The sequence below is a fragment of the Talpa europaea genome (assembly GCF_964194135.1).
Source record: "Talpa europaea genome assembly, chromosome: 3".
NCBI classification, from domain to species: domain Eukaryota; kingdom Metazoa; phylum Chordata; class Mammalia; order Eulipotyphla; family Talpidae; genus Talpa; species Talpa europaea.
Window position 1 is genome coordinate 49,325,042 of NC_140069.1, and position 27,498 is coordinate 49,352,539.

Consider the following 27,498-nt stretch of genomic DNA (forward strand, 5'->3'; position numbering starts at 1 on the left):
GTACACTGTCAGATGGTTGGTTCTGTGTCTTGGCAGATGTGTACAGTGCTGCTATGACTACAGGAGTACATAAGTCTTTTCATATTGTATTTTCATATTCTTTGGGTAAATACCTAGCAGAGAGGTACTGGTGGATCATATGGGGTTTCCATTTTTTTAAAGGTATTTCCATACCATTTTCCATGGAGACTACACCAACTTGCATTCCCAACAGTAGTTAAGTATTCCTTTCTACCATATCCTCATCAACAGTCTTTTTGATATGGGCCATTCTGACAGAAGTGAGGTGATATCTCACTGATTTTGATATGTATTTCCCTTACAATTAGTGTTGTTGGGCAATTTTTCATATGCTTATGGGCCATCTTAACGTCTTCGTTAGAAAAGTGACTAAGTCTTTCGTGATGTACAAATATCTTCTTGCAGCCTGTAGGTTGCCTTTTTGTTTTTCTGATGGTTTCTTCTGAGGTACAAAAGCTTTTTAGTTTGTTCATTTTTGCTTTTGTTTCCCTTACCACTGGGGTTGTATCCTTTGTGTTAGCTGTCCTGTAGTTTTAAGTATTTCATATTTCAGTTCTTATATCCAAATCTTTATTCTGAATTAAGTTTTCTGTATGGAGTTAAGTATAGATCTAGTTTTACTTTTTTTTTTTTTTTTTTTTGGCATGTGACTATCTGTGTTTCCCAGCACCAGTTGTTAAAAAGACTTTCCTTTCTGTATTTTATGTTCATGGCTCCTTTGTCAACGATTAACTGTCTGTATTTGTGTGTGTTTATCTCTGAACCTTCTATCCTGTTTCATTGGTTTCTGTTTCTGGTTTTGTTCTCATACCATACTGGTTTCATTACTGTTGCATGTAATATAGTTTGAAGTCTGGGAGTATGATACCTCCATTTTTCTTCTTTTCTCTCAGGATTGTTAAGGCTACTAGGGGTCTTTTGTAGTTCCATACAAATGTTATAATTGTCTCTTTTATTTCATTGGAGAAAGTCACGGTATTTTGACAGAAAATGCATTGAATCTATAAATTGTTTTAGGTGATGTGGCCATTTTAACAATCCATGAGAATGTGTTATCTTTCCATTTTTTGTATATTCTTTTATTTCCTTTGACAGACATCGTTTCTCAGCCTTTTGGCTAAGATCAAGTGTATTTCCTTTGACAGAGTCTTAATGCATTTTTTCAATGATTAGATCCTTTATTGCCTTCATTAAGATGGTCTTTGACCAGTTTGCATTCCTGCCTGTAGTGTAGGAGATCTCCTTTTTCTCCACATCCTCACCAACATTTGTTGTTTGCTGTTTTTTTAATATATGCCATTTTCACTAGTGTAAGGTGATATCTCATTGCTGGGTTTTTTTTTTTTTTTAGTGTTTAATATCAAGTTTCATTATTTGATACTATATATTATAAACACCTTACATTTGAAAATATTTTACAAAAATAGAAAAATATCCAAGAGATATTATTCCAAAGGAAGGTATGCAAAATTGTCCAATAGGAAGAAAAAAGAAAAGGCAGCTGGCAAGTATGAAAACTGCCATGCTAACTTTTTTTTTCACTCTTTTTTTTAATAAATTTAATTTTTATATTCCCCATACAATTGCAACCCCCTTATTTTGACCCCAATCCCTCCCCTCCCCGCCCCCCCCCATTGCTGTTTTGATTTGCATTTCCCTGATTACAAGTAAAAAGTAAAACATCTTTTCACATACCTGTTGGCCATTTGCATTTTCTCTTTGGAGAAGTGTCTTTTTAGCTCTTCTGCCCTTTTTTTGACCAGATTGTTTACTTTGTTTTTGTTGAGTCTCATCAGCTCTCTGTAGATCTTTGTGATCAGTTCTTTTAAGATGTATTTATTTTATATATATAAACACTGAGTATAGTCAGAAGCACGGGAGGGTGAGAGAATTCACCAGAGCCAGAGTGGGGAACAGAACAGGCAGACTGATGAATTACACTGCTGAGGGGAGCAGCAGGCGTGGCAGGAGAGGTCTGTGCGCCATGTGGGACCCTCCCGGTGGCCAGGGATCAATCCGGCACTGCAGAGGCTACAGGCAGCTTCGCAGCCCAGCGCTCAACCACTGCGCCATCAGGGGAGGCCCTGTTATCAATTCTTTATCAGTAGTATTGTGTGCAAAAATTTTCTCCCAATCAGTAGGTTGTCTCTTTGTTTTGGTTAATGTCTCATTTGCTATATAAGAAGCTTTTTAGTTTGATGTAGTCCCAGCTTCATCTTTTCCTTCACTTTCTTTGCTTTGGAATGTGTCTTTAAAGATGCTACTGAGTTGTATGTCATGTAGTGTTTTGCCTATATTTTCTTATATATATTTTATGGTTTCAGATCTTATGTCCAATTCTTTTATCCATTTTGAGTTGGTTTTTGTGCATGTTTTTTGTGCACGGTGTCCATTTTGAGGTAGTAGTCTAGCTTCATTCTTTTGCATGTAGCAGTCCAATTTTCCCAGCACCATTTATTGAACAGACTTTCCTTGTTCCATTGCATATTCTTTGGTCTTTTGTCAAAGATTTGTTGTCCATAAATATGTTGGTTTATTTCTGGGTTTTCTATTTGATTCCATTGGTCTGTGTGTCTTTTTTTGTTTCAGTACCATACAGTTTTAATTACTATGGCTTTGTAGTATAGTTTGAAGTCCAGGAATGTGATTTTCTCCATTATCTCCATTTTCCTTCTTTTTAGTTTAAGATGGTCTTTGAAAGAGAAAATTAAGATGCTAAATATGTAAACATGTGCAGTCCAGATCTTGGGGTTTCTCCATCTGAGTTTTGACTATGTGTTTGGAATGGTTTATTTGGTGAGGAGACCCTTTACCCTGTTTACCTTAACATTTTAGTTAAGAGTAGGAGGAGTGTGTAAACTTGTGTATAACTCCCAGTTGTGCCATTTATTAATCCTCCCAATAGTCTGGTGATGTAGTTCCTAATGTTTACCTCCATTTTACAGAAGTAGCAACTTTTTAACTTCTTAAGGTCCCACAACTAATCAAGTGGTGGAGTTTGGAAATGGGTATCAGCTGTTAGCTTCTCTATTGCCTCTCATAGTTGGTTTTTGATGATTAAATTATGTCTGTGAATTTCTTAGTATCTAATACATACAAAATGAAGAGTAACTAAATGCTGCTTACATTTTTTATCAGTCCAAAACTGTGACCACAGTACAGGACCTTGGAACTTTGTTACATTACTCCCACCAGCAGGAAGCTTAGGCATTAGATTTCAGTATTATTCCCTCCTATGTGATCTCTTGAATAGAATGTGCTATTGATGCAACCTCCCTAAACTGATAAAATGTTTCTTCCTCTTACACATGACTCTTTAAAAAAAAATTTAACTCCTCTATCCCCTTGAATCAGAGTTGAGGTCAGAAGTAGTAAGACCAAGCATCCCTGATTACACCGAAGGAAGCACCCAGGAAGTTTGATGGGTATGTGACAGTGATGAAATGATCAGTCTTGGGTGGTGCTTTTTCAGCCCACCTTCCTCTTTGTGCTTGCTCTTGATGAAACTGTTGCTCTTTGGCAGCTTCCTAAAGTCCTTAACCTTCAGCCGACTTGCACTTACCTCTCAGATTTTGCTAATATCAAAAGGAAGAAAAGCACTAGAAAATAAAAGAGGGTGAAACCCTCTTCATTTTAGAAGCCTGGCATAAGTGGATGGGGGAACAGCATAGAATGGGAAAGACTTTTAAATACAGATTTAAACTTTTTGGGATTGCTGCCTTTTTTTCCTTTAGCAGCTAGTAATAAGCACCCTGAATAACAGCCATCTCCAGTTTCCTAAAAACTTTGTTAAGTTAGAACTTAAACCTATTACTTTTGTTCTTTGCATATTTTAACATCATTTGATTCTGCTAATAGTGACCAGTGTAAACACAGATTCTCTTATCTTATGTCCTTTTATTTTCTTACTGAAAGGAATTCAACAAACAGGAATCAGTAGTTGTCCTCCTCTGTTAGGGTATAGCATTTCCCGAATTTCTGAGTGTATTTTAAGACTTTTGGAGATAGCAGCTATAGTCAACTAAGGAAGAGAGCGTCAGGGGCAGCAGGATGTGAGAGGAAACCACCACCACCCAAGCTCACGGAGGCAGCTGCCATGGAGAGAGGGCACTGAGGGAGGAGCAGCTAGGCAGCTGCTGCCAAGAGGAGGGCCCAGGAGACTCCAGAAGGAAGCAGGAAGATCCTACATTTGAGAGGCAGGATGGGATATGGGTGTCAGATCTACCTGGTTAAGTTGATAAAATTCAAGTTAAAGGCATGACACTACCTCTTCCCCGGACTGCATGGGTGGGTTACTATAGCACATGCTTCCTATTGGCCAACCAAATACAGTGACTGGGAGGATCCCCTTACAACACCTGTGGCTTCCACATGGTGTAAGCTCCCTCCTGAAACTGGAGGCTGGCTGCAGAAACACAGGTCTAGCAGATTGCAGTTCATGGTGCTGTTGAAATACTACTTCAGTTTAAAGAGTGTGGGCCTAATGAGGTAGGATTGTTTATTTATTTTATGTTAACCTTATATATGTCCTTAACCTTTAAGCCAGGCTTTTAAAAAAAAATGCAACCTTTTCATTAGAAGATGTAAATGCTTACTAAAGTGTTTTCATTACTATTGTCAAATTTCTCATTAAAGTAAATTGTTGTAAATTGATCAGACATTTTATAATCAGTTCTTTTCACTCCCTCTTCCACCCTCCTGTTTTCTATTTTAGTTGCTGATATGTGTTCAAGATGAGTGGGATGGGAGAAAATACCTCTGACCCATCCAGGGCAGAGACAAGAAAGCGCAAGGAATGTCCTGACCAGCTTGGACCCAGGTTAGAGTCTTGCTGAAAACAGAATGAGTATTGCCCATGAAAGCCATAAACATTATCCTTTGATATTTTTACAATGACTTTACACCTGATTCAAGTATTGTTTAATTTTCTTCTTTTACATTTAAACCTTTGAACATGCATTATTTACCTTATGCTTTGGACAGGGTGATCAGTTACAGATTTTATTATTCTTTATAAGAAAAAGGGAAATACTTATGATGTCCCCATAGTACTTAACTCTTAAAACTAGCTTATTCTATATTTTGAGTTTTTCACATTCTCTTTCATTAGATCACAGAATATTACCGAGACAATAACATCCCAGAATAAAAAAAAAAAAAAGATTTGTTGTTAATTTTGTACTGGACTTATTACTCTTTTGTTTTTGTGTTTTTTTTTGGAGGGGGGAGAGGTCTTTTATTTCTTAATGTTAGATCTACCTGCTTTTTAGATGGTGACAAAGATTGAGGCTCTTAAGTGAATAAAACACAATTTTAAAGCCAGTTCTATCTAACATATCATGGGTAGAAGTGTGAGTTGTTATAACCTCCGTGCAAGGTTATTAGCAGTGTCTATTAACATTATAAATGAATGTCCTCTTTGAACTAGTAGTTCCATTTCTAGGAATTTTCAAACAATATACCTCCACTCATGTAAAATGAGGCATGTATGAGGTGACTTCTAGCATTGTTTATAATTGCAAAAGATCATCTGTGTGTTTAAAGGGAGCTATTTAAACAACCATAATATATCCGTTACCTGGGCCATAATACAGCTATAGAAAAGAATGAGAATACTTTTTATGTCAAGCTGCCTTTAATCAGGAGTCCTGATTGAGGAGGCAGTTTGGTAAAAGGAAACAATTGCAGTGGGAGAAGTTGTTTCCCTTACCTAGTGATGTCCAAGTACCACAGTGGGTGGACTTTTCCCTTTGTATTTCTCTTTCTGGTGCCCTTGGTTTGTGATACAGCGCCCCTTCCTCACCTGTTTGTCATTTATTTATTATTCTCTGTGCATATGGGAGGAGGGGAGTCATGGAGGAAAAAGGTAGTAGGGGTCCCGAATTCTATCTGCTCTTCCACACATTACAGCTGCTCTCTCCCTTTCCCTGAATTTAATAAAGCAGAAGCTAGGGATAAGAATGAGACTCAGAAAAGTCAAATTCTGATTGTTGCTTTCTCAGAAACTCACAGATAATCTTGACAAATCAGGCAGCTTCTAAAAAATGGAGAAATTGTGTTCTGTCTTATGTTTATTAGTTTATGAAAATAAAGCTAATATTTAGAGGTAAATATATGGAATGTGTTAGAAAGTATAAAATTGTAAAACTTAGAGTTGTATACAAATAATTTTATGAAATTGTAGAAAGCTGCTACTTTGAACTTTTTTATTGTACTGTTTTGAATATAATTTAGTGGGTCCTTACTTGACAGAAAAATTGCATGCTGTTATTAGCTAAGGGAACTTTTGAATTTGCTATTTTATCAAATTCAAGTGAGAAGATCTTTCCAGTTTTTATTTACTCCCTTCCATTCACTTCTAAAAATTTTAATGGGACTTAGATTATTTATATTTTGCTTATCATTTAGTTTGGACAGTTTTAACAAATATCCTAGGTCAGTTTCACTTATTTTTTAGTTCTATTGTGTAATTTAGGATTAACTAAAAGGCTGTTATTGCTAACATCCTGAAGAAGTCTAGGAAATCATAAAGAATTGTTTTAATTATTTTTATGCTTTACCAAAAATCTTTAAAATTTATACATATTATAATATTACAATAACTAAGTTAACTTTCCTGTCTTTTTCTAATCTTCAATATACTTAAAAAAATTGTAATTATATATAAAGCCTTTTTTTCCTGAAACATGCCTTTATTTATTTAACAATAAATTTGATGACCACTTCTACCAAGCATTATATTAATAAGCACAGTGGTGAACAAATCTCCTTGATCATTGTTATTGTAAAACATATAGTCCAGTGGAAGACATTGAGCACATTGAAAAAAAAGATCACATAAGTAAATACATAATTATAAATTAGAAGAAGTTTGATTTCAATGAAACATGCAGCATTAGGTTTTTCGCTCCATACTTATGTTTATATGAATAACTTTGCTATCTTTGTATTAGAACTTGTTTAACATACCTTTTTTGCATAATAGCACCTTTTCAAAGTCATAATAAAAACAAGTTTCTCCTTTTTAGCCCCAAGAGGAGCACTGAGAAACGTAATCGTGAACAGGAAAATAAATATATTGAAGAACTTGCAGAGCTGATTTTTGCAAATTTCAATGATATAGACAACTTTAACTTCAAACCTGACAAATGTGCAATCTTAAAAGAAACTGTGAAGCAAATTCGTCAGATCAAAGAACAAGGTAAGAGAACTGAATATTTTGGAGTGTTTAGCTAGTGTCTGGTTTTCCAGAAACTTCTGTGGGAAAAGTTCTTTTAATCCATTTCTTATGCTTAAATTATTGATGAGGAAATGATGTCACAGTGCAAGATGAATGCAAGTATCACTTGCAGTGGTTTATAAATAGGCTTTATATAAAATTCAACAATTCTCCAAAGACAGAGGAGTCTGAGGTGAAGCAGGGTGATGTAACTTTTCATCTAGTAAAGCTCAATTAGGTGCCCACTGACTCTCCTTCCTTACCCTGGAATTCTCATAGCTGGCACAGCAAGTGACTGTCCTCATTTGCAAGTGAGAAGTCAATTGAAGATGGAAACCAGAAGTAAGGAAGTGAAGCACCTCCTGTTTCAACTAGTCAGCATCTTTGATTAAGTCTGAGCCTCAACTGGTCACGCCACTAGATTAGAATTTCATATCCTGAATGACAAGAGATTTGAAAAGCTCAAATCGCTAGTCAGAATTCTTTTGTGAAGTTGAGATACAGAGCATGACAGCTTTCTTCCTAGGTTTTTCTTTCTTTTTTTTTTTTTTCTGAGATAATTTTCTGTTTTTCTTCTTTGATGTTTTTGCCTACAGAAAAAAAATTAAGAAAACCATATTTTAAAACACACATTGGACTTTGTGGTGCCAAAAAATATCTGTGTAGTCGGCAAGTATGAACAGTGTCTCGGTGCTCAGGGGCAGTATATGCTCTTGAAGTATTCATGCACTGCTTCCCATCAGGGCTAGGGAGATTATTATCTCTTGTAATCTGTTTTGAATACATCCTCTTAGAGTTCTTTTTTTTCCCTAACCTACCTTTTATATAAGATTCAGAAGAAGCAGATTTTAGAAAAATATGTCTTTATATAGGTGTAAGAGCCTGAAACTTTGCCTGCTCTCATCTATCATAAAATCCTAGCTGCCTATTACCATATTATTGTCATAAAATTTTCCATTTTGACACATTTGCTATTGAGCTAAGGTTTGTGTAAAACATTTTAACAAATATAGTTGCGTTTTCTAAGAACTTAAGAACATGCACATACAAAACACATTTTCTAATATCAGTCCACTTTGAAAATCAGTCTTTATTTCTAGTTTCTCCGTCAAAATTATAGCATGTAACTTTCAAGTTTCTACACTCAATGTCTGTCTCAGTCTCCCGTCATCTCTTTCCTCTGCCTTCTTTTTCCTTTGAGATTCATGAGTAATCAAAAACTCAGTTTAATCTCAACTTTGTATCCTCTTCATTTTTTTATATCAGTAAATGGATAAAATGGCATTCTTACAGCTCTTAGGAGAAATAATCAGTTAAAGTTTTAGAATGCTTTGGGCCTCCCTGGTGGCGCAGAGGTTGAGCGCTGGGTTGCGAAGCTGCCCGCAACCTCTGCGGTGCCGGTTCGATCCCCAGCTGCTCCCCGGCCACTGGAGGAGGGTCCCACATGGCGCGCAGACCTCTCCTGCCGCCCGCTGCTCCCCTCAGCAGTGTACTTCAGTCCTTCTGCCTGCTCTGCTCCCCGCTCTGGCTCTGGTGAATTCTCTCACCCTCCCGCGCTTCTGACTCTACCCAGTGCTTGTATGAATAAATAAAAAATAATAAAAAAATTAAAAAAAAAAAAAAGTTTTAGAATGCTTTGAAGTCATCATATCTAGTCTCTGATATCATCGCAGAAGTCATTAAGCTTCTTGTTTCAGGTTTCCAAAGATTTTGAATGACTCAATTTTGTGAGCATTGCATGATAGGTAGTACTGTTTACATTTTAAAACAATTGTATACATATATATACACAAATACATACATATGTTACCACTGTCTTGCACAAGATTTTAAAGTTTTGCAAAACCTTGGTAATTCCCCCTTCAAACCATAAAACACGTTAAGATGTGTCACGCTGGGACTCTGCCATACTTTCACTATGGGTTTAATCATAAAGCTGCATATACCACCGCCACCCAAGAAGCAGCAACAATAAACACCCTGTCAAGTCTTATTCTTGTAATAATGTTCCTATTAATTTGAAAAGGAATGTGTTTTGAAAGGTAAACAAAGCTGAATGGATAGTACAAATATACTTTTAAGTTCTCAACTAATCCAGTATTTTATGCATAGTACTGGTTTAATAAATTGCTATAAAAAGAATAGGGACTTTAGAATCAAATCAGACAGAAGCTAGATATGAATCTTGGTTCTGTCACTTAACAGGTTTTTTAAATTTGGGGAAATTATTTTTTTTCTCTGAGACTCAGTTTCCTTCTATAAAATTTAGGACTCACAACGTCTAGGTTGCATAGTTGCTGAGGACATTACGAGCTGTATAAACACAGTGGTACCTGTCACAGTAAATGCTTAGTAGGTACTGAGTAAATATCTTTTCCACATTAAGCAGAAAGGCCCCTTTTTTCCTTCACCTATGCTAAGATCTTCAAACAGCGAGTTCTTCCTTCTGATGAAGAATGGGGAAATGATTATGAACATCCTCCCCTACAAGTTATTTGAAGAAAGTAAAACTTTTCTGGTACCAGAGAAGTCTGCAGCCCCAAAATACACCAATCCATGCAGCTTTGTTAGGGCCAGTTTGATTTCCCTCAGCAGCTGGCAGCTTCATCAGGTTCAAGAGCAACGCATAAGATGAAGCCAAGCCCTTCTCGCTCATCCTTTTTGCCTGCCCACTTTACTGATCCCAAATCAATCAGTATAAATAAACTCTAACTACCATCTTTACAACATTATCCAAAACTAATTTGTATTTCAGTTGCAGGTATCAGCCTGAATAAAATCATAATTGTCCTAAAGAAGTCAAAGTGGATTGAATGAGGTGCCACTCTGAAGAACACATAGTGAAGACAGCCAGGCTCATATTTAGGAATCATTCAGTGTCAAAAACTGAGGCAGATCAGCCAGGCGTTGTGGGCTCTCCCACTCACATCTGCTTTCTCATTAGCTGTTCCTCAAGTTTCCATATATTTTATAGATAAAGGGAGAGAAGAAAGGAGACTTTTAAATGGCCTAAAGGATAGGAATTTGGAGGGAGAATTACAAGCTATTTAAATAAATAAGCTTTCTCTTGAGTCTAGCATTTATGGCACACATGTTTGGCAGACACTAGCTTTCCAGGAGCAAAGAGCATTTGCAGTGCAGCGGACTTCACAGAAGCAGAGCAAGCACACATAGACTCTGCACCAGCTTTTTGATACTAGACATGATGTTTCTTCCTGTTTGTTATAATGCTGATAATGTTTAAAATTTCTGGTTTCTATAATTTACAAACAGTAATCATAGATAGTAAATAAACCTTTTTTTCTCCCCTGCTTCAGCAGGCTAATGCTGCTTCTATTTCACAGGATAATAAGTAGTATGTAAATGCAAATAATTTACTTTTGGATTACTGTGTTCAATTTCACACTCCTTAACTCGAAAATTAAATAAAAGTTATTATGGAAAATACATGATGATTCCTATACTCTTAAAAAATAAAATTGAAGTATAAAGTAACTGAAACATCTAGGGAAGTTCCAAAAGTTAATTTCTCTTGTCCTGTTTAAAGTGGTATCTCCAAAAAAAAAAAAAAAGTGGTATCTCCTCTGTTAGCCCAATGTGGCCACACATTTTACTGTTTTTTCCTAAAATAATAAAATGACTTATTTTTTTGGAAAATATTTCTCACTTCCTCTAATGCCACTTTAATGCTGTGTATTTGAATACAGGGTGCATTTATCAGTTGATAAAGTTTTGATTCAACTTTCTGTTACTATTTTTCTAATAGTAGTTTAATTAGTGGATAGCAATAAGAATGAAAAAGGTACATTTCAAAAATCCATGTTGGCCAACTCTCCTGCCTGCCTGTGACTATACAGGTGCCTCTCTCTCTTTTTTCCCCTCCTTTTCTTAATAAACCTGTCCTTTTAAAATGTTTTTTAAAAAAATCCATGTTGGTACAAACTAAATTTGGAGGGGAAATTTCTTAGAGTCAAGCATCGCAAAAAGGCATTCTGGTTTCTTATTATGATTGTTCTAATGATATCATATCAATCTGCAGTGCCAGTATGAGAGCATTGGGATTCCAGATTGCTTCATATATGTGAATAACCCCTACTGTTGAGGATAGGATCAAAAAATAAATATTTTAAGAGAGGGTGAGGGATGTTGGTGTGCATGGAGTCAACACGTATCAAAAAGTGAGAGACATTTGTTAAATTTAAGAATTCTATCAGTCATTTCCCGAAAGCACAGGCATTATTAAAAATCATATAGACTTTAATTATACAAAGAAATAAAGGTAAAAAGACTAAAAGTCATCATTTCCTAATTATTTTACTATTATCAATGCTCTAAAGATTGTCTTCTATCTGTCTATCCATTAAAAATGTTATGTAGTGGTGACTGCTGCACATTTCTTTCTGGGTCCACAATCAGTAATATTAAACTGAAATTAGCCATGGCAAAAGTATTCACACGATGGAAATCTGAAAATCAGTAAACTGCAGATCAGGGCTTGATTGATTGTTTTGTTAAATGCCACTTTAGACTTAAGAAAGTAATGGAGAAAATCTTAATTAAGATTTAGCATTTTAACTTAAGTAACCATACATGCACATATCTGTATTTGTAGTTAAATCCAAATTTAGGTTTTCTTCCTAAGGATTCAGTATTGATAAGGAAACAGTTTTTGGATCGCTTCCTTGTTATAGTTTTAAACCTTAATATTCTTCTGATGTTGATTCTTTTAATACAGAAATAAATAAATAGAGGCTATCAAAACTATGCTTTGGGGACAGAAGTTCGAAATGTAGTACTTGGTGTGACTCCACCTGCACCCCTCTGACTTACTCTTTGTTTCTGCTTAATCCCTGAGTAGCAGTTTCAGAATTTTAAGGATAACTGAAGAGGGCCAGAGTCTTGGCAGTTTTTTACCTCATCCTTTTACTTCAATACAGGCATGAATCTGGTCTTGGTTTACTCTTGAAGATATAAAACTATTCATGGTTTCCATGTAATTAGAAATTTTATTTCCTTGTTTGCTGATATAACTTATAATTGGTAATATATCCTTGATATTTCAGCTTTTAATGAAGATAATTTTTTCAAATGATCTGCCTGTAACTCACTTTTATGTTTTTGTGTGGCTTAATGGCTCATATTATTAATGAAACACTTAAAATTGGTGAGCTGGGATGGAATTCCTACTGTCATTTCATTCTTGGATCTCCTTATGTTTTATTTTTAAGTATATAGAAGGGTTTTCTGTTTAACAGTTTTCAGATAAAGAGGATTTAAATAATTTAATATGCTTTAGGGTTTTAACAGTTTATGACTTGAACTGTCATTTCAAGAACTTAAACCAGCTTTCATACTCTAACTGAATGCAGAAATCCCTGTTTTCTTGATCACCTTATACTGCTATGAATAGAAGTTAATTTTCTCTCCCCCCATTTGATTTCATTCAAATGTAAACATTCATTCATTTTAATTGAGTAAATACTCTATGCAAGACAGATTGTTTTTCACTCTGGAGGAACCCAATAACCAATAAATACATAGTTCTTTAGCGCACTCACTTGGGAGAAATCAGCTTAAAAACAACCATCTGTGGAACTGTAGGGGAAGGTGGGACAATGTGTGATCAAAGACACTGATGCAGACTTTAAAGTGAACAATAACTTTGAATTGTGCCTTGCTGTCAGAGAAGATTTTAATAGGTGAGATAGTAGGGGATGGAGATGGGGAGAGGCATTCCAACCAGGGAACAGAGGAATCTGAGCAAAGGTCCAGGAGCTCTCAGGGCACATAGTGAGTGCCATGTCAGACTGTGTAGCTACTGACAAAAGATGTATTGAAATATTTGTTTGGATTTGAGACTGAAAAGGGTAGATCAACCAGAAGGGAGAATGAAGCACAGTACTGTTAAGCAATATTGAAATTTGGAGAAGGTAACAAAATATGAGAGCGCCCCTAGCCATTTCAACAGAATTGTCTTAAAGTCATCTACCATGGTTTCTAGACGCTAGAGATACCCCTGTACTAAGAATGGGTAAAAAAAAAATAATAATAATGCTGCTGATTTTAGGGAGTAGGAGTTGGGATGTAAAGGGCATATAATGAAACAAAAAGTAGAAAATACTAAGTTAAAATATTCTAGAGACTTACAAAATGTCTAATTCATCTGTACCAAAAAATAATGAATATAATCTTTCACTCACTTTTATAACTTGTTATGGGGACAAAGAAGGAGAAGGAAGAAATGAAAGGGACAAAATGATAAAGTTAGAAAGTCAATGAGGAAGACCCACAAAGACAGACTAACAGCAAGCCTGACAGAGACAGTGAAGGTGGGGGAACATACTCAGAAGCAAGGGTGTGCAAGTTCAAACACAAAGAGAAAACTTTATAGTTTCCTAGATGTTTGTTACTAATGGCTCAAAGGGTGTCATATTTGACAACTTTGGGCACTCTCACATAAGAACCCTTGAGCTGAGCCCCTTAGGTGTCAGCCCTCTACTTCCACTTATTCTCACCCTAGCTTTAGTGGTGTGGCCCCTCAAGTGAGTGGCTTGGCTGCTCAGGCCTCCCCTATAGTTGTACATGGGGAGGTGAACCAATATGCCACCTGCCCCTACTTCTTTTTCTGCCAGGGCTTGAAAGTAGTTGTATCTGCCACAGTGCCCATGGGAGCAATTTGGGGCTGTTCCCCCACTAGAATCAATTAAAAATAATCCCTAAAAACCCCCTTGAAAGAGGAGCCAGGTTGATCCTAGTGCCCCAATTTCCATAACTGCCAGTAGACTCCATGAAAAGTCCAGAAGAACCTGCAGCATAGCATACAGTTCTGTCTGATCTTTCCCCAACCCTGCCCTATTCTCCTCTTTCCTAAGCCACAAACTCCTTGAACCTAGGAACTCCCCCACAATATTACAGTGACACTTGCTTCTGTGTCTTCTACCTGGAATGCTTCTCTCTTCTACCCCCTTAGTTAGAGTGACAATATCCACCTTTATTAAAAACCACTAGGATAAAGTACTACAATTTTGTGAGTTTGTAGAGCACAATCGGTGGGTGATAATTGTCCAGGGGCAAGGATGCTTCACCCGTAGTCCATATCTCATCAGGTTGATCCACTGTTTTCCTCTCAGATTCCATATTAGTATGTATACACCAATGCTGTACTCTAGACTACTTGTTGCTAACACATATTTGTGGTTTAAGGGCTTTATGTCATTATTCATAACCTCATGCCTCCTTTTCCTGTCTATTTTATTCCCAATATAGTCCTACTCTTAACTCTTCAGGCCCATCTCAAATACTCCTTTTTCATCAAAGAACTTACTATTTCCCAGCCATCTCCTTTGAATCTTGATTCTTGTGCTATATAATCTCAGTTGGTTTTTTGTGTGTACTTCTCTTTTTCTTCCCCAATTGAATGACAAATTCTTTGATAATGGAGATTGTGTCTCTTCATGACTCACGCCTGCTGCAGTTCTGAGCACATTTGTTCTTAGTTGATGTAAAATATTTTTCTCATTGCTAATGTATGTAGTCTTCATAATGGCTTTACATGTGGGAAAAGAATACCCTAAATTTAAGAACTTTAAGTTTTTATTCTAACAATTGAGTACATTCTCTCTTGTTCAAGGTTTATAAATTATAAGCTATCTTATGACAAACAGTATTTACAACATTTTAGTTTGTATCCTGAAAGTGCATTTGTGTCTTTAGAAAATTTGGGTGGTCAAATGCCCAAAAGTAGATGACTGGATCAAGATGATGTTGTATATATACACAATGGAATATTACTCAGCAATCAAAAGGATAAACTCATGCCATTCACAGCAACATGGATGGAACTGGAAGAGATTATGCTCAGTGAAGTAAGCCAGAAAGAAAAAGAAAAATATCGGATGGTTTCACTTATAGAAGGAATGTAGGGAAATCAAATAAGGGATCAGGGAAAAAAATAATAAAAAACAAAATTAACAGGCAGCTATAAATCACAGACACTCTACAGCAGCGATGTGGGGAGAGGGATCAAAACAAAGGAGGGAAGAGCACAAAGGACTATGCTGATTGATGCATGGATGAATTGGTGGTGGGAATTATATGGAGACTACACCTGAGAGTAGAAAGCAACATTTTACAAAAACGAAGAATGATGTAAAAAAATATATATATATATAATTTTTAAAAATTGGTGTAGTGAACTGTTAGCATTTTTAGCTATTGATAAGTTTAACTCTTGAGACCCTGTTAATATAAGGATGAGAAATCTATACAGCTTGTCACCTAGACCTAGAGTATACTTTGAAATCCTTGGGGGAAGAAGTATTTTATAGTTCTTATTATGATTTATTATTTTAGTTAATATGGAATTTTTCCTAATGAGTTTAAATAGACATTGTATTAGACACACATGATATAATACATAATAAATAGAAAGCACATATTTTTTTTTAGGTTCATGCTGTGCAAATGCTAGATATATTGGTTTTGAAACAACTCACGTCTATGAAACTATCATATATGTTTAAATTACCATGAACTAAAATTTACATGTCATTCATTCTTAGTTTAAAGAATGATGTAATTTTTAAGAATGAATTCAATATTTGGGGTGCAGGAGGGAGGAGAGTACAAGTTTCCAATTGCATTATAATTTATGTACTATTTAAGTGTGTATTTTATATAATTTATTCACTGTTAAAAGATTAGAAATGGCAAAATCAGATTTATGCATAATAATTTAAACATTGCAATAAATAAAAGATATAGATCACACATAGCACTATTTGACTGCTTTTTTTAAAATTCTCTGGTTGACTTAGGGTAAAAGTAATTTTTTTTAGATTTTGTTTGTTTGATTTTTTTTTTTAAACAAATGAATTAGAACAAACCTATTTGCCCAACCTGTTGTACTGGTAGAACAAGGAAAATGGAAATGTGACTCTCTTTATGTGCTTCAGACTTAATTTCCAGACTAAAATGGATTATGCAGTAATAAATTATTATATATGCAGCTATTTTAATTGGTTCTCCCAAGAAGACTTTCCCCCCGGAATGATAAGTGCGTGTGGGGGGGGGGGTTAAAAATGCATAACATAAATTTACCTTAATAATTTTATAAAACTGTATATTAATTTTTATAACTGTATATTAATACACTGTTGTTCACTATAGGCCTATTGTTGTACAGCTGACCTCTAGAACTTTCATCTTACATGATAGAAACGCCATATCCGTGAACAATGTATGAGAGGATTGTCTTCTTAAAGCCTGAATAATATCCCATTGTGTGCATACATCATATTTTCTTTATCCATTCATCCACTGCTAGATATTAGGGTTGCGTTCCTATCTTTGCTATTATTAATAATGCTGCAGTGAAGATGGATCTGAAGTATCTCTTTGAGATCTTACTTTCAGTACTTTTGGGCATACACTCTGAGATGGGAATGCCACATGATAAGGTGGTTTTATTTTTGCTTTTTTGAGGAACCGCCATATTGTTTTCCATAGTGTCTGCATCATTTAAATTTCCACCAACATTACACAAGGGTTCCAATTTCTCTCTTTCTGCACCAACACTTGTTATTTTCTACTTGGGGGTTTGTTTGTTTGATACTGGACTAGGTATAGGTGTCAGGTGATAAATCTCATTGTGGTTTTGATTTATATCCTCTTGATGATTAATGGTGTTGAGTATGTTTTCCAGTGAGAAAGAATAAGTATCTAATATATTATTTTAGCAATGACTGCTTTCCATGTAGTCAAATATTCTAATATCATGTATTGCTATATATGACAGCGTACATGACCATAAGCTAAGACTGTATGTCTGGGGAGAAGGTTATAAAATTCAGGAAATAAGATCCCTTAAGGCAATTCTGAAGTTAAGAAAATGAGAGAGAACTACAGTGGCAGTAAAATCTTCCTGTTAGATATTTTGCCTCATTTCAACCATTTCTTCTAAATGTTTCTCTCCCTGCAGCCTTGTACTACTAGCCTTCTTTCTGTAGGTTGCAGGGAGGAAGACCTTCATCAACCAAGAATACTGATTGGTTATCTTTTTTTTTAAGATTTATTTATTTATGCATACAAGAGCTGGGGTACAGGCCAGAGATGTGGGGGTTGAGAGGATTCACCAGAGACAGAGTGGGGAACAGAAGAGGCAGAATGACTGAAATACACTGCTGTGGGGAGCAGCAGGTGAGACAGGAGAGGTCTGCTTCACCATGTGGGTAGCTCTCTGGTCGGCCGGGGATCAAACTTGCTGCAGAGGCTGCGGATTGCTTCATAGTGCAGTGTTTAACCTCTTGCACCACCAGGGAGGCCCTAATTGGTTATCTTTTTATCTGTAGTTTGGGGTGTGCAAATGGAAGCACTCACATATCACATCCTAGTTCTTTCCTCTTCTTATTACTGTTGTTGACTCTGAAACATTTTAGTTCATGTCTATTTAGAAAATGCTCATCTTCTGCTAATTACTGAGGCATTTATCTCTGGTAATAAAGTGTAGGAGTCCTTTTATTTTCTCCTGTCATCTTTTCTGTCACCCAAATGTTTCTAAAGTAATAATTCCAGGAAAACAATGATCATATTTTTCATCTCAGCTTTGTTGTTAAGAAATGGAGACCCTTGTAGCTTATGCTTTGCCATGAGTGCAAAAATCCAGTAAAGATTGACTTTTATCAGTTTTGGACCTTATTAGAGTTGCTAGTCCAGGTTTTTACTCCACAGTTGGTCTTATCAGCATGTCAGTTCTTGACATGCTGTTTTCTATTTGACAATGAAGGAAAATTCACAGAACACAAGAACTGTATTGTAATACTGTTCTACTTATAATACTGTTGATTAAAGACTGAATACCAGTTAACTTTAACCTGAGTATTGATTTTAATTTGACCTTTTTTTTATTGTGATAAAATATATAACCAAAAAAAATACCATTTTTAAGTGCACTTGAGAGGCACTCAGTTCTTTCACATCTTTAGGCAACTATCACCACTGTCTATCTCCAAAACTTTTCACCGTACCAAACAGAAACTTCTGTAAACAATAAATATTTGCCTCTCCTCCCACCAACCCCTGGTAGCCACCAACCCCTGTCTACTTTCTGTCTCTTGGAATTTAATCATTGTGAACACCTCATTTAGTGGAATTGTACAGTATTTGCTTTTTATAATAGGCCTATTGTCCTTAGCATGAGGTCCTCAAGATTCATCCATGTTGTGGTATATAACAGTATGTCTTTGCTTCTTAAAGCTGAATAATATTCTATTGCATGCATATATGATATTTTGTCTATCCTTTGTCAGTGGACATTTGGGTTGTTTGGCCTTTTGGCTTTTGTGAATAATGCTGTTATAAACATTGATGTATAGTATCCCTGCTGTCATGTTTTTAGTGTTTCACCCAAAAGTACAAAAACAGTAGAAAAATTGAGACATTAAAACTAGTAAGTAACAAATTCACCCCAGCCTTTGTTGATGATGATTCTGTAATATTTCTCCTGTGTCCATTATCTATCAATAACCTCTGGAAATGGTGGTCGTGTCTTCAACGTTGCCTTTGTTTATTATGAGAGAAAATGTTAATCTGTATAAACATTCCAAAAACATACACTCAAAACCAAAATAAAAATATGCAGTAGCTACTGCTGTGTCATTGGAGGTAATTTTTTTTAAAGATTTATTTATTTATGCATACAAGAGCTGGGGTACAGGCCAGTGATGCAGGGGGTGAGAGGATCCACCAAAGACAGAGTGGGGAACAGAACAGGCAGACTGACTGAAATACACTGCTGAGGTGAGCAGTGGGTGAGACAGGAGAGGTCTGCCTACCATGTGGGTTAATTCCTGGCTGGCCGGGGATCGAACTTGTCCTGCAGAGGCTGTGGATTGCTTCATAGTGCGGTGCTTAACCCCTTGTGCCACCAGGGAGGCCCTGGAGGTAATTTTTGTATGTCTTATACACAACAGAGATTTTAATGATTTGGAGTTAGTTGTAATTTCATTAAACACCTTAGATCCTGGGCCTCCCCTGGTGGCACAGCGGTTGAGCGCTGGGCTGCGAGGCTTCTCGCAGCCTCTGCAGTGCTGGTTCGTTCCCTGGCCACCAGTGAGGGTCCCACAAAAACAAAACAAACAAACAAACAAACAAAAAACACCTTAGATCTTAATGGAGACTGTCGTCAGGGGCTATGGAGCATTGTAGGTTAAGGAACTATTACAGCATAAGGCTCCACTGCCTTTAACCCAATTTCCTGTGTGTTCTGGCCACCTAGATGATTTCCTAACCAGGGCTGTTTGATTACTGATGAATATCTCCCAGTGTTGTCTTTTGTATTGTTTTTTCTAGTTACCTCAATATCAAAAGATAAGAAAACAAAGATGCTAAGATGTTACTGATCAGTATAAATATTTCATAAAGGAAAGCCTTTTGAATACTATTGCTGTGTATTCAGAGCATTCACTTTTTCCTGTGATCTCAAGAGGAACATAAAATAAGGACTACAATGATGGCCCCTGTAATGCTGCTCCTTCTTAGTAGCTCATTTCACAGCATCTATAGTTTGACCTGGTGTGGAGCATGGCAGAAAGTGACCACACTTTTTTGGGGTAGGAATGAATTGACTCTTCCCACTGAGAGGAATGCAGTGAGATGACTATTGGAAAGAAAGTTATAGGCTTCACAAGCAGGATGAGGTGGAACATGGGATTTCTATAGCTACCACAGTTACACAGATCAAACAGCCATTCTTATTATGACCATATATATTTAAGGGACATACAGACAGCAGAACTTTTATTCTACCAATCTGGCTGCAAAGATGAAATACAGACCATAAACCATAGTATATTATAAGCCAAGAGTCACAGGAGAACATAAAAAAGAAAAAATAATAAGTTACCCTGTAAAGTCTTTATAGGCAGAATTAAAACCACCAAGGTAATGAAGCTTAAGGTTCAGGTCCTTTTGCTTGTGTAGACCCCTGTGAGTACTGAAAATTGTCGCATGTTCTAGATAAGGAAGCTTCATTCCCATCAGGAAGCACTTCTTTATAAGCCTTGCAGATAATTATCTGAAGAAATTTCAGAAGAAAAATTTGAATCTTCAGAGTTATAGTGTTAATGCCGCTGTACTCTATAAATAAGAACGAGATTTATACTTAATTTTGTATTCTTAAAAAGAGCCCCCTCCCACTAATTGGATAAACCTTCAATTCTATAAAACATAGCTTTGTCCACATAAGACTAAATCAAAAACAAAAGGGTCAACTGACACAGTGAAAACAAGAGCTGATAAATGCCAGACTTACTTTATGCCAGGCTTACTTTATGCCAGGCATAAAGTAACATATGCTATTTACATATGTTAGCTCATTTCACCCATGCAACGTATCTGTAAGGTAGGTTTAGTTATAAACTCCATTTGCAGATGAGGAAACAAGGATTTATGTGACTTGTCTAGCGTTACCAGCTAGCAAGTGGTAGAATTAGAATTCAAATCCAGATGACTGCCTATTCCAGAGCTGATGTTGCCCAGTAAGGTAGGAGGATAAAATAAACACATCACCCAGTTGTATACTCCTGGGTTTTTTGTTTGTTTGTTTGTTTTGCCATTTGGAATAAGTTGTCATAAATGAGTTATGTATGTTATTAGTCAGAGTGTAAGATATGTTGAGACACTGTGGTTTAGTTACTAGGAAGAATACTTTTTGCTGATCCTTATTTCAGAAGATGATGTATTCTTTCAAGGCGGCTCAACTTTTCCTGTCAGGAAAAAAAAAAAAAAAAAGATGATAAAGGATCCCAAGAAAATAGAAAGTTGCTGTCTAGGCCAAAAAAGACCTCTTGGTATGTAACCAGAAAATTGGATACCAAGCTTGTTTTAGAGCATTCATTTTGTACCCTGATGTGAGCAGATGAGGAATTGTTCTGTCAGAGTGAATGTTTCATCATTTTATCTGTCTGTCTTTTTGTTCAATGTAACCTCTAGATAAACAACAATTTTGACCTGGTTAAAGTATCATATTCTATTTCAGGATATATATTGAGAGCAAAACAGACTTCAATAACAATCATTGTGGCCACCCCAATATTTATTGCATTATTGACTAGAAGTAGAGGGATTGGAATCTGAGCACCAAGTTTCCCACAAAATTTACTTACCTGTATACAAGAATATATAGTGTTTTTCACTTTACTTTGCAAAAGAAGTATGTAAAATGCAGACCTGCAGGTAAAAAATGGATTTATTAGATTTCAAATATCTAAACTTAAAATTTAATATCCATAGCTGTTTGAAAGGGTACCCTTTGCCTTATATTTCTCATTTCTGTCATTTTGAGCAAAAGAAAGTCCCAATTCAACATAATCACATAGAAAAATGTGTTGATTTTACCTAAGAGAGAAAAATTGTTCATTAAAATAGATTTGGACTCTGCTCTTACAGTGTTAGAACTTTGATTGCTTATAATAGATTTAAGAGTCTTTTTTGTCCTGCCAATTTTGGAAATAAGACATTTGGTCTTGTGGGAAAAAAGAAAAGTGAATAAATAATGCCAATACTTGGTTCGTGCTACCTCCCATACTCATTACTGAGGTGCCTCTTCATTCCCGTAAGGCCAGATAAGGGACACGCCAGAATTCCCAAGCCATCTGGGGAAGCCTGTATCTTCTCTTTCTTTAGACCTAAAGTGCCTCTCAAGTGGAAGCACTTGAGAAAGAGCAGTGATTCCTTATTTAAGCCTATCTACATTAGACAGGCATATATGTATATCACCATTTGGCAGGTTTCCAAGTAACATATTTATCTTTCTATATCTGATAGAATTGAGAGGAGAAAGGGAAAAAAAAAAAAAGCAAGTCTTATTGGAATTGATATGATTATTCTTTACCATCCCTAAATTAAGCTCACCATCTTAAAAAAAAAAACACTTTCTTTTGATAGTCTTCAGTTTGTCGATTCTCTATGTCAGATTCGAAAAAAAATAACAAAGTGAATTTCATTTGGAATATTGTTAGAGAACTAAAATTATCAAAAGAGGAAGAAATTATGTTCCTGTTTATGTGGTAGTATATGGAAGTATGTCCCCTGTATAATTGGATTAGTGAGTCTGTTTTCCCCCGCTGCCGTACTTTTTTAAATAGTAGAGGCTTTAACTTTAAAAACAATTTATTCCCTAAGGTTATTTATTTATAAGTTAATTGTTTAGAATATAGTATATTTCACATCAAAGCAATGCAATTTGGATGATTAGATTTCTGGTCCTTTTCCATAAAGTCTGTTGTAACCAATAATGCTTCTATCTAGAATAGTCCTTAATATGTGAGGTATATACAGCTGAGGTTCAAATATATAGAGATAGTTAGTGATTAATAAGATACAAGTTCTTACAGCATCATTACTAAACATATTATAACCTTTTCTTTCTGTTACGTATTTCATGTATACATAACTGTCCTGTGTGGCCCCATGGACAACATTGGTATTGAAAGGGGCCTTCTTACCTGTGAAGGTGGGAACCACTGACTTGATATTTATTCCATGGTGAAGGATACTTACTATAAAAGCTAATCAGTCATCACATCCATATATTTCCTGTTCTGAATTTCCAGAGGATTGGGTCTTCCTTTCTGCTCTGGTAGATATTCTGGACCCCACGTCTCTAGGCTTCCACTTGCCAGGGAACACCAGTCATGAATGTTAGGACAGGAGCAGAATTCCAGAAGTGCTAATTAATGAGTGATGGGGAATTTCAGACATGGCTATGCCAGCAGTCTGTAAACTGGGAATTCTAGACGTTGGGCAGGCAGCTTAAACTTATAAAGATTCTGGACCAAAGTCATCTTTCCTTTTCAGAGTTCACCTGCTTTCCATTCCACTGTCTTCCTCTAGCCATTCTTTTCATTTCTACTGGGATTTTTCTTCTTCCCTGATCCACTGAAGCACAAAATCCAGTTATATATGTTCAATTCTTATCTCTGAAACAATTGTTCAATTCTCGGATTGCTTAGCTAGTAAAACAATAAAGCAAAAATGACGAAGGAAAAGTCACAGACTTTCAGGAAGTCTAAAACTCAGTCGTCTTCCATATACTCTTTGACATATACGTGAAAGTGTTTCAGTCTTCTTCTGTATTCCCAGCTTCATCTTCAGTCTTTAGAAACCTCTAAATTTGATCCCCCAGGAGGTACTTGTGGGTTCCCCTCATTTCCACATATCCTTCCTTGTATCTGTCTCTTTCTCTTCTCTCCCTTTCCTTAGATTCTATTGAAAGAGACAAAGGTTACACTAATAAATCATAGGTCATATGTTATATGAAGAATTAAAGTATGGTCCATCCCTATTTTGGAGGAAAATTCAATCGAATCTTCTAAGAGCACGCTTTATTACATAATATTCTAAGTGAGTTACTAGGAAATGGAGGTGAAGCCATTTGTGCATATGGAGAGGTGATTGGAAATCCACTTTCAACTCTCTTTATATCAGTATTGAGATGAATATACATTACCTGACTGACTTTCGGATTTTTGGTCCTTACTTTAAAGGCTTCAAAGCAATAGCAGTTTTATCTTCTAGATATAGTAGTTACCCAGAATTGTAAGAATATATTCATTGCCCATATTTTGCCTATATAAATAGTAAAACTATTCTCATTTTTAAAAAAACAAATTATGAATAGTTTATTCTTTTTTCCACACTGACCTTTGGGTAGGAGCTAGCAGGAAGTGGTATTCATGAACCTGGAAGATTATGAGCCAATGTTAGTATTTTTAAAACCTGCAATCTTAAATATTCTTGTGCACAGTCATAGCCAAAAGTTTCTTAGTTTTTTAATCCTTTTCTATTAGGTTCATCCCTTAATTCCCTTACCCAAGATATTCTCCCCAAAGTAATCTTGACTTTTATGATTACATTACCCCTCCCAAATTTGTCTCTTCCATAATATAGTCAACTTTCTCCCAACTTCCTTTGACTTGACTTCTTACATGTAGTTAAGCCCTTTAGGTTCTTTCCATGTTCTGCATACCAAGTCATCCTTTTTGAAACAGATTTTAAAATTGAGCTCCTGATTTTCCTATTGGAATAAATGAGAGAAAAAATCTAGACACTTGCGTTTTTTAGCTCCACTTCTGACTTAGTGACTCATGCTTTTCTTAGAAAAGACAGATACATAGCCCATCTTGTATCTCCTTTGTAGTTAGTGATTGTAGGTTTTTCTCTTTTAAATTTAGCAGTGGTTTAACTTTGAAAAATTGACAAGTTATTTCTATTCCTGTAGAGTATGCTCTCAGCCTGAATTTTTAAGACCTGTAAGTCTAATTTCCTTAGCAATTGGGTTTATCCTGAGAGGATAATATAAAAGATCATTAACCTTCTCATTTTTATTTTCCAAAATTCTTCTAGCTGCTACACATCAGAGAATTAATTAGGCCCTGTTAGCATCCTGAGGTGTATGCATTGTTCCTGGTGTGTTGATGGAAGTTTATTTTGAGTTAAGTAATCAGCTCTTGCCATATTCAGTCTCTGATGAAAGCATTCTTAGTGAAATCTTAGATAATTAGAGTCTTCATTCAGCATCTGGATCAATGCTGTTTCCTGAACTTAACTCTCCAAATAAGCTGAGTCTTCCAGCTAAATAAGTAAAAAATACCTCCTAAAACTTACAAATTTATAAAATTTAAACTTTTTTTTTCATTTTATTACATAAATCTATAACACTTTAAAAAGATAATCCATTAACCCCATTTCAATGCTTAGCCTAACCATGGCAGTATGTCTTACTTATTTTAAAAGGGTCTGTCTTTTTAATCTTTGCATCTTCACCATCTATTATTGTGTTTATGCTTCCTTTTAAAGTATACCACTTTTTGGAAAACAAAATTACAAATAAGAATTGGAAAGATTCAGAATGTGGATCAGTTCAACTCACTTTCATTGAGTATCTATATGGGGCAGCAGTTATAGTAAAGGATGAGGATTTAGAGGTAGAAAACACAGCCTCTGACTCAAGGACTTGATAGCCTTAAGGAAATGCTGAGGAGGTCCACATTAAATCAGCTGATTTGCATTTTCCTTAGGATGTAGTCAATAATTGTATACTAGTGTTAGGGAAGAACACAGGGTAAACAGTTGGATCTGCTGAGATTCTCAGAATATTTCCTGGAAGAAATGATACCTGCCACCCCAGAAAGGTCCCAGGCACTATTCAGTAAACGTAGTAGTACCCAAGAACCCATCAGTGCTACCTCATGCCCTTTTGGGGGACATCCCAGTTGAACTGGACCTTCATGCATCGAATTTCCCTGATGGGCTTATCCAGAGTCTAATATTTCCCATCTAGGAAACAAATGCTGATGTCTCTCCCTCACAACTCCCCCCGCCACCACCAAAAAAAAAAAAATAAAGCAGCATTATTTTAATATATTAAAAGGGAATAATTTACATTTGGTAAAGTACTCATGTTTTAGCCCAATGAGAGTTAAAGTTTATGTTTTCAGTGTTACTGTTGATTACAAAGAAATGAAATTATATTAATGTTAATGCTAACTTTGAAATAAAATTTCAAATTCATTGGTAGGAAAACCAAAGAAATGGTATTAAGTTTAATTCACTAATAGCACTGTCTCTGGATAATGTAAGTTAAATATACTCTTCTTATAAGTTTCTGATTCAATTTCTCTTTTATCACAAAGAGATGTAATTTTCTTTTAGTGGAAACTTGTCTAGTTCTGTTTCTTTTCATTATTACTTAATCTTATGAAGTCTGTCCATTCCATTTTTAAAACATGATTGATTTCACAATCTTTGTTATACAATGATTTATATTAAATTATTTAAGGGTCTCATTTGTAATTTGTGAACAGGTTTATTGGATTCTTGTCTTTGTAAAACTACTTGTAATTATGAATGCAGAATACTGTTATTACTTAGCACCTTCCTTCTGTGGAGCTCACCATGCTTCACATGCATTATCTTATTAAGCTTCATAACATCCCTGTAAGGGAGGGGCATTTTGTAAGCAATTATGTGTTGCTTTGCTGAATCAGCACTGCCTTACAGCATTATGATAAGCTTGGAAAAGATTGAGGTCATGTACTAACTTGCTCATAGGAAACCCTATATGCAGCCAAATATTTTCCTTGGCTATATACAGCTAACAACTGCCATTAGTCTAGTCTCTGGGAAACCCACTGTCCATTGATGCAATAAAAAAAAAAAATTACAATTTATTTTGAAAAAGCAAATCTTGGACAGTATATTTGAGAGACAAGCTAATTGCATGTGGCATAAGGTCAGCATCACCATATAGACCAGACTTTAAATCTACAGATAAAAGTCTACCTTCTGCTCTTGCTACAACTTTCAGAGCTGGACATGTCCACCTGTCATTTCTGTCATCTTTAGCCACTTTATCTGCCTCCCTTCTGTAACCTGACAGACAGGATTTCCAAAAACAGGTTTCTGAAATTCAAGTTGTCTATCTGTTTTGAAGTGAAACCAGTTTCAAATGCCATTGGGTAGAACTTTTCCTGAAGTCTTGATGACAGCATAATACAAAATAATCTAGCATTTGGAAGCTTAAGTAGGATAATTAAAATTGAAAATAGGAAAGAAAAATCTTATGAAGATTTTACTTCACTATTGGAAGGGTTATGGAATGGTGAGGAAACTTATCTCAAAATTATCAGACTTTAAATAAGATGATTTTTAAAAATTTCTTGGAAGCGTATTTGACTGCTTAAATAGTCCTTATATTTGAAAGTATATAAGTGATAAAAAATCCAACTGCATTTTATTGGAGATGCCATTATATTTTCCCCCTTAACTTACAAAATTTACTGGAAAATTACAAGACTATACATAAAAGGGAGAATTCAATTGTAGAAAAGATAGTATACCAAATTTAGGATTTGTTGTATATGTCAACCTTTGTTAACTTCCCTTTTACCACATCATACAGAATGTGACTACCCTTTGTCCACACTTTGCTGTGCTTACAACATGCTGTTGCTAAAGTTTTTAAGGCCCTCATTTGGCTTTGCTGCTTGGTGAGGCATGTCAGTTCTGAGTGAAGCCGACCCTTGTTTTCTTTTAATTGACTCCTGCTTTAAATAGTTGGGGAAGGTTGGTTGATGATTCACTGCCACTCCTGCTTAAATGGGAGAGATTTCATGTCATAAGGTATTTAAATGGTCACTTAAATCTTCCTGTTATTATGCAACACAAGTAACTATTGAAGGGATATTTTAGTAAGAAAT

General features: G+C 35.7%; 1 protein-coding gene across 2 annotated transcripts in view; it reads left to right on the top strand.

Annotated features, from left to right (window-relative positions):
- Nucleotides 1–4,754: 4,754 nt before the first annotated feature.
- The window catches only part of NCOA2 (nuclear receptor coactivator 2), a gene marked incomplete at its 5' end in the record, with an annotated part of 83,152 nt that continues 60,408 nt past the window's right edge, over nt 4,755–27,498 (top strand). For both annotated transcript variants that reach the window (XM_084230330.1, XM_084230331.1), the window contains 2 exons: nt 4,755–4,840; nt 7,050–7,222. In XM_084230330.1, the coding sequence (XP_084086456.1) occupies nt 4,755–4,840; nt 7,050–7,222 (259 nt within the window). The remainder of the gene's footprint in view (nt 4,841–7,049; nt 7,223–27,498) is intronic.